Genomic DNA, 13,332 nt, shown 5'->3' on the forward strand with positions numbered 1-13,332 from the left:
AACTTGATAACTTTTTTTTTCTTTTCGTAGACTTTTCTGGTTAACGGTTTACGACGCGACACACACAGAGAGAGAGAGAGAGAGAGAGAGAGAGAGAGAGAGAGAGAGAGAGAGAGAGAATGTCTTTGGCGTACAGAAAAACAAAAGGAAAGACGAAACACCTTATGATTACTTGAAAGAAAAATAGAAAGGAAATACATTTAGATCATTGAAAACCAACAAGAAAACTAACTGAGAGAGGAAATACCCTGTGACCACTGAAAGAAAAAAAAAACAGGTAGAGAAGATATCTTCAGAGAGAGAGAGAGAGAGAGAGAGAGAGAGAGAGAGAGAGAGAGAGAGAGAGAGGACGTGACAACGAATGCTAAATATAATAAGATACAGACGAGTGGGAAACGAATATAGATGTCGGAAGAATGAAGTTGTACGTGTCACACAGAGAGAGAGAGAGAGAGAGAGAGAGAGAGAGAGAGAGAGAGAGAGAGAGAGAGAGAGAACTGCTTGGCTTACAGTAAACAAAGAGAGGGGGAGAATGCCTTCGGTTTGCAGCAAGGAAATTGAAAGGTAAACAACGTCTCCGGCTGGCAGGCAGACAACAAACAAACAGAGAGAATGAGATAGAGAATCTCAAATTCACTGAGTAGGAACTGCGGAGAGAGAGAGAGAGAGAAAAAAAAAAAAAAAGTCTTCGGGTTTCAGAAAACAAACTGAGAGATGGGAAGAGAGTCTCTCTCTCTCTCTCTCTCTCTCTCTCTCTCTCTCTCTCTCTCTGAATGGTTTAGGCTCGCCAAAAAGAAACAGAAAGTAAAAGCGAATCAGTCTTCGGATTCCATTAGAGAGAGAGCGAGAGAAAGAGAAAGAGAGAGTCAGTCAGTCTTCGGATTCCAGTAAACGAGAGAGAGAGAGAGAGAGAGAGAGAGAGAGAGAGAGAGAGAATGGGTTCAACTCTCAGAAACCAATACGATAAAGAAAAAAAGCCTTCAACTCAAAGAAAACAAACAAACAGAATGAGGAAATTTCTGTCTCCCCCCCCCCCTCCCCCCCTTCCGCCCCAATGAAGGAAAAAAAAAACTGAAATATAATTTCTCAATCTAACAGAAAACACTTCTGCCCATCTCCAGGAAGCTCTCATGTTTTGGCACGAGCCCCTCCCTTATTTCACGTTCATTCCCCCCCACCCCCCACTGCCTTATCAGATCTCTTGGGGATTACGCCTACCTCCAACTCTCTTTCCACCCACGCAATTTTCATTACTGATGCATTACTTATGCCTTGACTTGTATACACCTGCTCTCTCTCTCTCTCTCTCTCTCTCTCTCTCTCTCTCTCTCTCTCTCTCTCTCCATTAATATTCACTGGTCTTTAATAATTCCCGGTATGCAATTCCTTAATTAACACAGGTGGAATGTCTTTGGGTTTTTTGGTTACGAGTCCCTATGTTATTTCCATACAAATAACATTATTGGATTACATATTCGAACTTCATTCTCGTACCAGCTCAGTCGTTCACACTAACATAGTGGGTCGCGAATATCACGATCACCCAGTAAAAAAGGAACGAAAGTGGTTGCAGCTGTGGGCGGAAGGAACGCTTGCAAAGAACCTTCAGTAATGTCCACAGTGCACCGCGTGAGTTGCACTGAAGGCACTAACATCCCATCCCCTTCTTCGGAGTCCGTCAATGGTCTGTTTTTATGGTGATAGAAGTTCACTCCCGACGTGGTTCGGAAGTCACGTATAAAGCCGCTTGTTGGTCCCGTTGCTGAATAACCATACTGGTTCCATGCAACGTAAAATCACCATACAAACAAATAAAAGTCTGTCTTTGCATTGGACAAAATGTCTTTTAAAAAAATTATGAGGCATATATACTGAAGTTGGGTCTGTCTGGATATTATTAAGAAGTTCCATCATAATCCTTTAAGATTCAATGTTTGACTGAATCGAACTTCGATATTCGCGCGTTCGCAGGATGTGTTTACCCATTCCTCTCTCATGATGATGCAAGAGCGCTCCCGTGTTTGCTTTGGAACTTAATGATAGGCGTGTGTTCCTCTTTCGTGCATGTGACGGGAGTCAGATGGAATGCCGTTTCAAAGTCTTGGTGTTTTGGCCTTGGACGAGGAGATCTGCTCAGATGAATTCGACGTGCAGGTTGTCCAATCAACTTTATAGCTCTAAAGTTGGAGTTGGCTCAGAATAATAAAGTATTTGCTAGCGTTGTCATTTGCCCAACAACAACAGCTTTCCCCTAACCGGGAGTGGCTCCAGGAAAAGGCCTCGTCATTGCCACGTTTATTGATTGGCGTCCATCGCTTCCACAAGGGTATTGGTCTTGAGGTTAGGTTGAGGTTAGGTCACTTTTTTCTATCCAGTAGAAAGAAAGTTAGAGATTATGGGAATGAGGTTTGGGATTTGGTTTGGGATTTGGTCAATGAGTGCAGGAAATTGTCGTCCCAGAGAATGCAGGGTTTCTTGTGAACGCGTTTTGTCAAAACGGATAGACAATATAATAAACAGCTGTTGTAAATTAGAAATGAAATTAAGGAATAAGCTTCCGAATGAAAATGGGAGAGAGAAGTATACGAGAGGGGGAAAATGGAAAAAGTAACTTGCCCCAGACTTCGTCACAGTCTCTGAATCACGTCGTGCCCTTTTTTTTTTTTTTTTTTTTTTTTTTTTTTTTTTTAGTGCTTAGGGGTGCATCCTGGTACATTTTCCTTTTGTTTGTTTTATCATGTATTTTTTTCCCGAAGTTATTACGTTTTTATTAGATGTAGTTTACATATACGTACATGATATATTCACTATTGATTTTTTTTATTTCAACGTATTATTACTTTGTACTTCTTTGACTTTTGAATCTGTTGCTTTTTTTCTTCTTTTTTTAATCTGTCGCATTTTGGCTTGTCTCAGTAACGATAACAACGCTGATAATAAGACTTTCATGAGAGCTTTATCCATGACCAAGAGGCTTTAAATAAAGCAAGTGGGCAGATGGGAAGATACGAAATTGTACGAAAATGTTGCAAGTAAGAACTTTCTTTTTAGAAGCAGACAAACGCGTCTTCTTGGTGTCTTAGACCACGAGCTCATAGGTTATATAGTTGGCTTAAATATAAAACATCTTCGATTATATTCATGTCTGAAGTTTTTGAGTACTAATTGGAGTGTATCTTGTGATTGGAATTGTTTTTGTTGCGCATTTGTTTACTTTGACCCTTTTAAAGTGTCGTGGGCTTTGATAATAATAATAATAATAATAATAATAATAATAATAATAATAATAATAATAATAATAAAATAATAATAATATAGGCACTAAACCCTCTCTTATACATGTGGTGTTGAAGGCGATATATAGAGTTTTCTCTATTTTTCTGATTTTAGAAAAATAGAGAAAACTCCATACAAACTGAATGCTGCTTATGCAGCCACCTCCTTCAACACCACAATAATAATAATAATAATAATAATAATAATAATAATAATAATAATAATAATAATAATAATAATAATAATAATAAAAAGTGTTGGACTCCTAAGGAGGCAGGATGCAACCCGGAACCCCACACTATATATGAATACCATCTAGTCGAATTGGAGGACTGTGATATTAATAATAATAATAATAATAATAATAATAATAATAATAATAATAATACTTAGTAATTATCATGATTTTCGTATATTGTATACGTGATATTAATTTAACCATACAAGCGTTCTTCCTAATTTTTTTATGCAACTTATTGGCTTTTCAGTGTCAACTGGCAAAGACATGATTGCACCCAAAATTTGTCTAACGTCCAAAATTTTTCAATTGCAGCAGTAGTTCTGTCGAGTAGTTCCGTCTGCTATAGTTCCCACCAGGCTATTAGAACTTGTTTTCTCTCCTCCCATTTTTGTTTCGACATTGTATAGAGAATGGTCTGAGCCGAGCCCGAGAGCAGAGGAGAACGGAGGAGGAGGAGAAGTCTGGAGTCACATAGAGGTTAATTACAGGTGAACTTTTTCCTCTCTTAGAATTGTGTGGCTGATTATTCCCCCAACCCCCCCCAAAAAAAAAACAGAGGCTTTTGTCGTTAGGTTTTCAGCTTTTAGATCGTAAGTGGAGTACTGTAGATGTTTTTGTTTATTTTTATTTTTTATCCCGACGCCATGCTGAGTTGAAATGAATGTTACTATACGGCCGTAGGCATATTTTTTATATAAATATATTTTTTTTCGTGTACTCTACTGTGGATTCTCGCCTTTATGGTTTTGAAACTGAAGTGAATGTTAGTCCTGTAGATTAGCATGCCTTATGTCAGTTATCCTTTTATTTTTATTTTTATTTATTTATATCTGCCCCCAAAGAGCGGGAGAGAAGTATTTAAGTATCTCATCAAAACCAGGCAGGTTGCCGTTTTACCTACTATCCAGTCACTCACTAAACCTAATCATCGGAAGTTCGGGTCTTCTATGAGTTAACTCAAAAAAGCTGTAGTTGGTGTAGCTATAGTGCTTGCCTCATTGTAAGGAAGAAGGACTCTGACCAGAACAGCAGAAGAACCTTCCTGAAGGAGATGTATCCCCTTGATCTAGATATAGATAGATGACCCTTTGCCTTGTTAAACAGACGGTCTTTGGATTTTATATAAATGTTTAAATTGAGAATGCCACGTATATTTTTGTGGGGATTTCGATTATTATAGCTAACTGATTCCAGCATACTCGTCAATACGAAGGAGGGGGATTTAGAGTTGTTCTCGTGAGCAGGACAAAGTATTTCTTCTAGATAAACACACTGTTAAACTATACAGTTCTCGTGGGCATTCAAATTCCTGTGAATGGAAAAGTTTGCCTTTAGTGTATGATTACGTCAAACATAACGTAAAGAGTGTTGTTTTGATATGCAATTATATGTAAGACCGGAGTACTAGAATAGTATTCTTACGTCACTAGATTGTCTTCCCTCTGCACCTGCTGTCTGCTCCTGGATTTATTTTTGGCAAGAAAATTGCAGTCAATACCCAGCGAACCGGTACCTCTGCCTTACTCGCGACTCGATAGTCGAGATTATAATTTTTCTATTTTTTCCTTTTTTTCTGTAGACTGCAGTAGTCTGTCATGTTAGTGATGGTAGTTTTCGGTTTGTAGTAGAGCGTGATGTTGCCATCATCGTAGTTTGGCCTGTATATGTATATTTTAAATACACTTTTTTTTTTAATCTTACCAGTAGTAGAAGCTCAAAAATTCAATGTTTTTTTATATATATTTTTAAGCTCGTGTTGGCGGCTGTCCAATATCATTTTTTGTGCCGTAGATAATGTCGTAGCCTGTGACTATATTTCTGTATTACATAACTGAGATTCTCTCTCTCTCTCTCTCTCTCTCTCTCTCTCTCTCTCTCTCTCTCAAGTTAAGCAGCCAGGGAGCTGTTGCCAAAGAGGAGATTGGGTGGTGGGTTATTTATAGAACTTAGCATTTCTCAAACAAACATTTGGAAGAATTTCTCTCCTTTTATTTGCTCGCTGAATTAAGCCACGATCGCTTGACTATAGAAGCATGGCACCTTGTGTAAATTACCCCCTTTCATACGAGTAGTGTGATCTTGCAAATGACGTGCCCTGCTGTTGTCATCCCCCCCCCCCCCCCCAAGGGGCGTTTGTTGGTAAAAAGAAGCCGAGGGGTTGAATAGCCTGAATGCTTTCTTGAATTAATATTTAAAGTTTGTGAAATGGTAATCGTGATAATGAATCTTAAGGGGTGAAAAGTATTAACTTTGAAGAGGGGATTTTTTTTAGCCGAAACAGAAATGACACCTAGTGTACTTAACCATACTGTTTTTGGGGAATATGGAGTGAGCAAACAAAGACGAATAATGGGGAACTGGAAGTCGTAGCCAAGATACTGAAGAAAGGTCAGCTGAAAGAAGGAAATAGATAAAAAGCCTTAGAAATGAATAGGAAGTTTTTTTTGAAAAACAAGGAGTTGCTCAGATTAAATGCTTGTACTAATTGAGACATATTACGTGCAATGTATTGAGTTTAGAAATCCCCTTTTTAATGTTTTACTTATTATTAATATTATTTTTTTAAGAAGGGACATGGCAGCGTCTACAGACCAATACTCCGTGAAATGTTCGAGGTCACTGGCTTTCCCGTTCATTATATAAAGCCAGGTGAAATTAGGCTAGGCTGTGGGACTCCTCTGCTTCCTATATATATATATATATATATATATATATATATATATATATATATATATATATATATATAAGTTTGGTCATCTCATGTCGAACTCACACACTTGAGAATCATGTATGTTGGGGGCCATTTGACATTACTAATGTAGCATCTTGTATAAATATGCAATTAATGCTCAACTGGACGTATAGGATTCCCTGTCATTGCCAGGTACAAGTTTCTTCCTGTAGTTGCTTTTTAATAATAATAATAATAATAATAATAATAATAATAATAATAATAATAATAATAATAATAAATAATAGATAGATAAATAGATAAGTAAATAAATAAATATATTAACAACAACAATAATAATAATAATAATAATAATAATAATAATAATAATAAATAATAGATAGATAGTTAAATAGATAAGCAAATAAATAAATAAATAAAATAATAATAATAATAATAATAATAAATAGATAGTTAAATAGATAAGCAAATAAATAAATTAATAAATAATAATAATAATAATAATAATAGTAGTAATTAATAGATAGTTAAATAGCATAAGCAAATAAATAATAATTAATAATGATAATAATAATAATAAATACATAATAATAATAATAATAATAATAAAAGATAGTTAAATAGATAAGCAAATAAATAAATAATCTAAATAATAAATAATAATAAAATAATAATAATAAATAGTAGTAATTAATAGATCGCAGTAAATAGATAGCAAATAAATAAATTAATTAAGTCATAATAATAATAATAAAATAATAATAATAAATCGATAGATAGATAAATACATAAGTAAATAAATAAATAGATAAATAAAAAAATAAGACGAACGCAATTTCCTACCTTTCGGAACTACATGACGCAGAAACATATTCATTTCTTCGAACCGAAGACATTCAAGTGCCGACCTTTTAGCGAATCAATGGCGAGCTTCAATATGACGTCGCGCAAACCATGGCGCAAACCACTCTTGTTCTTCATCGACCTCTCTCCTCGGGTCGATATGACTGACCTGTGTTCGCAGTTCGTTATAGATGCACCGAGGAATGTCTTGATTTTTCTCGTATGAAGCGGTCTAGAGACTATTTCGTATAAACCAGTGTTTTGGTGACTAAGTTAGAATGAAAGTGGCTTTTAGTCTGGTGATAAATGGTCTTTCTTTTTTTATAAAGAAGGGTGAAGATAATGTAATAGATGTCGTTTTAAGAACAGCGTCTTGTTCAAAGCTATATTTCTTCGAATTTGTCAGATAGCGTTATTCCTCTTGAAGCAGACTTGAGAAATTCTTTGTATTCTCGTCTTATCATCTTTCACAAGGTGGTTTGTTTTTTGGAAAATAAAACTGCTGGAGTTTGGAAGTATTTTGATCCACATTTGTGTCGTATCTTCTTATTTTACTTCGCTAGGAAGTTCCTAGCGTGATGGATTTAGTCTTTAAAAAGTAGTCTATCTTGCATAGTATTCCACCAACCTGTTATCATGCTGAAATAGCTATACATTTATCTGAGAAATGAAGAAGTTTAATTTTGCTGAAACGGTCTAGTGAGTCTTGCTGGCGCGCGCGCGCATATGTCAAAGCATTAAATCGTGTATAGTATTTTTTTTATTCTCCAGATCTTTAACCGAACGGTTGACGGGAAATAATTTGATGTAATTTAAGAATTACTGGGATACTATATTTAAAAAAGGTCAATTTTGGAAGTCCAGCATGAAAGCAAAGTCGTCTTAGGAAAAGTAGGTTTGTGTTATATAAGCATGTATGCATGCATAGATTTTATTTATTCATCGTCATATTAGTTAGTTTAAGCAGTGTGTGTGTGTGTGTGTGTGCATTTTATTCATATAGAATGCACACCCATATATATATATATATATATATATATATATATATATATATATATATATATATATATATATCATATATACTACATATCTATACGAGTATGTGATATATATATATATATATATATATATATATATAATATATATATAATGTATATATATATATATATATATATATATATATAATATATATATATATATATATCGAAAATATGTCACGAGGTAATTTAGACAATTATTTAAGTTACAATTTTTTAAAGGTAATATATTGTTCAACACGAGTTTTGGGTTTTAGCTATAGAAACACGTGTTGTTGTTTTAAACTAGGCACCCTGTATGTATAATGTCGAAAGAAATATTCTGTCATTTTTAAATAAGATTCTCTCTCGGTATTATGTACTGGCTGAGAGCTGGTACTGTATAAACCGTATTTACGTTTTACATTTAAGTTCCATAATCACGTTATTGGCTACGAAAGCGGCAAATTGGTTAATCATGTTTGTATAGCATTAATACTGCTGTTGAGATTTCTATCATACCCGTAGCTCTAGAACGATATTAACCTATAAGCCTTTTTACTAACAAACACCGTTCCTTCCTGACAGGTCCTTACTAATGATGATGTATTTTTTTCTTTTTTCCATGCTGCTCTCTTTTAATCACTCACTCTCAATAATTCGCCATTGCCCCCTAAAACTGCACACACATTCTGGCCCGGCTGCTCACACAATTGGATGTCCTCGTTTGAAAACGTCATCTGGTGGTTATATCAACTTTCGATATTCTCGTTATCTTTGTTCCGTCTCTCCTTTCCTGTGCATTGTTTTAATTTTGTTCGAAATTATTATAAAACTGGCTCTCTCTTTGATTGGTTTCACGCACTTTTCTTGTTGCACGCATTTCTGGTACACATTCGCATGCTTTTTTTTGTGTCTGTAATTATGCGTTCGTGTTTATGCACGATGTATATGCTTGTATTTGTGATATATATATATATATATATATATATATATATATATATATATATATATATGTATATAATGTGTTTCCAATCCTCGGCTCTGCATGATGTCTTCACGCATCTATATATATCAATCTATATATATCATTTATTTTACCTACCTCATTTTCTGTTTGCTTGTGCGCCATTTTCATGAAAAAAAATATCGCTAATTTATCATGCATTTCTATCTTGTTTATTTATTCCATTTTCTACGCATGCACTTTTCTCTTCGCTAATGCTTCCTCCCGCCATACAAACGAATGTTTTTGCTGGCGGTTTCTGTACCAATTTGAATTTGACGTTTCTTTAATAATGGTATTTATTCTTGTGATTTGTGTAATTGATTTGAATAACGTCGTGATAATAATAATGGTTTTTGGTCGTGTAATTGGTGTATTGATTTGAATATCGTCCTTATTGTGTATTGTGTTTAATATTAATTTTATACGTAAACAACTCTCTATTACTCATAAATGTTAATAATCCTGGAACAACTCTCTGTGAATTATAAATGTTAATAATCCTGGAACAACTCTCTATGAATTATACATTTTAATAATCCTGGAATAACTCTATGAATTATGAATGTTGATAATCCTGGAACAACTCTGAATTATGAATGCTAATAATCCTGGTGGTTATGTTGCTATACTCTCTCATTCCTGTGTTAACTGAACCATTGTCACCCTCATTAATATTATGGTTAATAATAATATTGTTCCGTCGATCAAAAACTATAATCACATGACCTTGACTCTCTTACTGAATCTCGATATATATACCTTTTCATGCTTCCCATGTTCAACGGGCATAACTGGTTTAACCTGTTTTTTGCCTTTTTGTTTTTGTAATCTTCTTTCCATTGTTTTTTTTTTTCTCTCTCTCTCTGTGGGTTGACCAAACTGGTTTTCGAATCGCACGTCTATCTGGTGGAATGGCGACGGCGAATGTCTATTTATTTATTTATTTTTGTTGGTGGGAATTTTTATCTGTATCAATATGATTATTGCGCTATTTCATCCCCGGTGTTCATTTCATTGTTATGACGATGTTCCTTTCCCGCGCGTTATGTAACAACGGGTTCATCGTTGCATTATTCGCTCTCTCTTCTCCGGAAACCTTCGTCGTGTTCTTCTTCATTTTATGGTTCGAATTCTTGGCCGACCCCGATACCAAACGTCGTAGAGCGGAGACTTTCAGCAACACGTCGCGAACGCGGGAGACTAAAGTCACCGGCAAAGATGGCAACACAACCGTTACCAAGGAGGCGGAAAGCTCCTCTTCCAGGTGTGATTTTATGGAATGTCTTTGGCTACTTGCATTGAATTGAATATAGAACTTAGGCCAAAGGAGCCAAGCACTAGGAACCTACTATGAGGTCAACACAGAAACATGAAATTATGAATGTCAGTTCAGCAGAACATTTTGGCAGATCTGCAGTCCAATGTTTTCCGAGAGTCTGTTAACTTTGCTTGTTGAATGGAGTAGGATGTTCAAGCATGCAAATTCTCGATCAGAACGACTGAATGCACTGGTTACAAGGCTACTCACGTCTCAGACCTTCATGCATTGGTTGGTGTCTGCAACAAAATTTTTTCTGCAATTCTTAGTTTCCAAACATGGGTCATGATTATTCCTTTGCACGAAGTGTTTCATGATAGGACTGTTTGCTATTCTAGAATTGTTATTTTATTAGTATATGTAAATAGAGGTAGTATCTTTTATAGCTCGGTTACAAACTTATATTGTAATAAGGATCAAATTATCATTATGAGAGTCTGTATAACATTTTCTAAGAATGCTTGTGTTGTCTTCCATGATTACTTATACATTTTTTCCCCTTACAGCCAACAAGAGCAAGCAAGTGCAAACCAAGGTCAGGGGTCATGGTTGGAAGGTATGAATTCTCCCCTCATCCAGCAAGAAGGCGACTGCAAACAGTTGAAACTTAGATTTGACGTCAGCCAGTATAAGCCTGAAGAAATTGTGGTCAAGACTGTGGACAATAAGTTACTGGTAAGCCTTTCTTGAATTTTTGCAGCTATATTAACAATATTCAGTTTAGTTTTCAAGATTTGTTGTCAGGAATGGAATCTAACGTGCTATCCAAGATTGCCCCTCCCCCCCTTTTTTTTTTCCATCAAGGGGTAATCCCTAGTCTGGATCATTGGTTTTAATGACCATATTCCAGGTGCCTTCATCGTGGGTCCTCCCTTTGTCTGTTCCTTTAACGCATCTTCCTGAATGCAGTTTCTTCATGTCATTTATTTCCTTGATATTAGAGGTAAGAAATGACAAGAGGATTCCAACAGATTCACTGTTGTCAATGTTGTTCATAGTCTTCATGATACCAATGACAATGGCTCACAAGAAAATCATGAGTGGCCATGAACTTGAGGACGAGTTGTCATCATTGAACTAACGTTAGTGGATGACATTAAGATGTACGGCAAAAATGATAAGAACTTTGTTTCCCTTGTACAGACAATTCAGATTATAACTGCAGATGTGAAAAGTGCAGTTGTTAGTAAAGGGAAAGGAAAGACATTCTGAGAAGGAATTCAGTTCTCAGATGGGTTACAAATACTTTGGAATCCTCTAGGTTGGGACTTTTTATGAGGCATGCTTCCTACAGGAAGAAGGTGATGAGGAGGAGCAGGTGGAAGAAAATCACTTACACTTCTTCCCCTTGCTCCTAGCTAGTAAGAGCCCAGGCCAGGACAAGGCTGGCTTGACCTTCAATAATACTGAAAGTTTGGTCAAGAAAGGAATTGTCACACCTCTCCTACTATGAGGGAGATCACAAAAACAATACTGTGTTGGTCAGTATTCAAATTAGACAAAATGCCCAAACAAACGCTCAGTCCTTTGCAATTGGTTTTTATCCATTTTCAGTAAAGTGAACACAGAGCATTATATAATCAAACAAAAGTTGGTTTAGCAGAGCACAGCATTATGTAGCAGCTGAAAAGAAAGTGATTGATAACATCAGGTGAGTGAGGGCTGCTATTCCCATACTCACCCTCCCTATCCACAAGTTGTCTACCTTGTTAACAAGTTTCTGTGACACATTCCAGCTTATGCAGAGGAACACTTGAGTAAAATGTGGTGGTTTGTATTTATGTAGGATCAAAGAGGATTTTTTTTTTATTCAGCTTTGATTTCATGATCTTTGTCTTCAAGAATTGCTTTATTTGATATAAATTTTTATGAAGGACAAAAGTTTTATGGCAGCCATATGAGAATCAAATATTTTGACCTGGTGGTCTGGTTAAATTATGTAACAAAATCTATCTTCAGTCAGAAGCAGGCTCATAATCATCATCTTCCTAGCTTAAACCCATTTTTATATGGGGTCGCCATTGCGAATGAGTCGTCTCCATCGATTTCTGTCCTGTGCCTCGTTCTCATTTATACCTTTCAATTCCATATCTTCCCCTACACAATCACGCCATCTCTAATTTGGTCTTCCCTTCTTCCTTCTACCCTGCACTTCCATTTCTATTGTATGTCTTCCAACTTGACGTTCCTCCCTTCCTGTATTTTCTTCGATATTTCAGCTACCTTTGTCGATCCTCTTATATACTCATTTCTAATCCTATCTTCCCTTGTTACTCCCGACATCCATCTCAACATTCTCATTTCTGCTACATCCATCTTCTTCTCTGTTTTCCTCATACTTGCTGTTTCTGTTCCATATAACATTGCTGGTCTGACCACCGTCCTATGGAACTTTCCTTTCAACTTCAGAGGGACCTTCTTGTCACAGAGGACCCCTGATGCAGACCTCCAGTTATTCCATCCTGCCTGAATTCGGTGTCTCACCTCTTGGTCCATGCTTCCACTATCCTCTAATATGGACCCTAAGTACTTGAACTTCTGTACTTTCTTTATTTCTTCCCCACCCAATCTTATGCTACTTCCACCGTCCTCAGTAATACTGGAACACATACATTCGGTTTTTGATCTGCTTATTCTCATTCCTCTCTCCTCAAGTGCTGCTCTCCACCTCTCCAACCTCCCCTCCAACTCCTCCCTCCCCTCTGAACACAACACAATGTCATCCGTGTATAATATGCACCATGGCACTGCTTCTCTAACATCCCTGGTCATTACATCCATCACGATGTTGAAGATGAATGGGCTAAGTGCTGACCCCTGGTGTAATCCAACTCCTATATCAAATCCATCCGTCTCTCCAACACTAATCCTCACTCTAGTATACAAATTCTTGTACATCTCCTGAATAATTCTGACATACTTTTCCGGCACCATCTT

General features: G+C 36.2%; 1 protein-coding gene across 3 annotated transcripts in view; it reads left to right on the plus strand.

Annotated features, from left to right (window-relative positions):
• The window catches only part of LOC135209627 (heat shock protein beta-1-like), a 45,094-nt gene that overhangs the window by 30,531 nt on the left and 1,231 nt on the right, over window positions 1–13,332 (plus strand). For 2 of the 3 annotated variants that reach the window (XM_064242335.1, XM_064242336.1), the window contains one exon: window positions 10,902–11,070. In XM_064242335.1, coding sequence (XP_064098405.1) covers window positions 10,902–11,070 — 169 coding nt within the window. Of the gene's footprint in view, window positions 1–10,087; window positions 10,342–10,901; window positions 11,071–13,332 lie in introns of those variants that run through there. The other variant, XM_064242334.1, reaches the window with a different exon arrangement.

Source organism: Macrobrachium nipponense, chromosome 38, assembly GCF_015104395.2.
Source record: "Macrobrachium nipponense isolate FS-2020 chromosome 38, ASM1510439v2, whole genome shotgun sequence".
Taxonomy (NCBI): Eukaryota; Metazoa; Arthropoda; class Malacostraca; order Decapoda; family Palaemonidae; genus Macrobrachium; species Macrobrachium nipponense.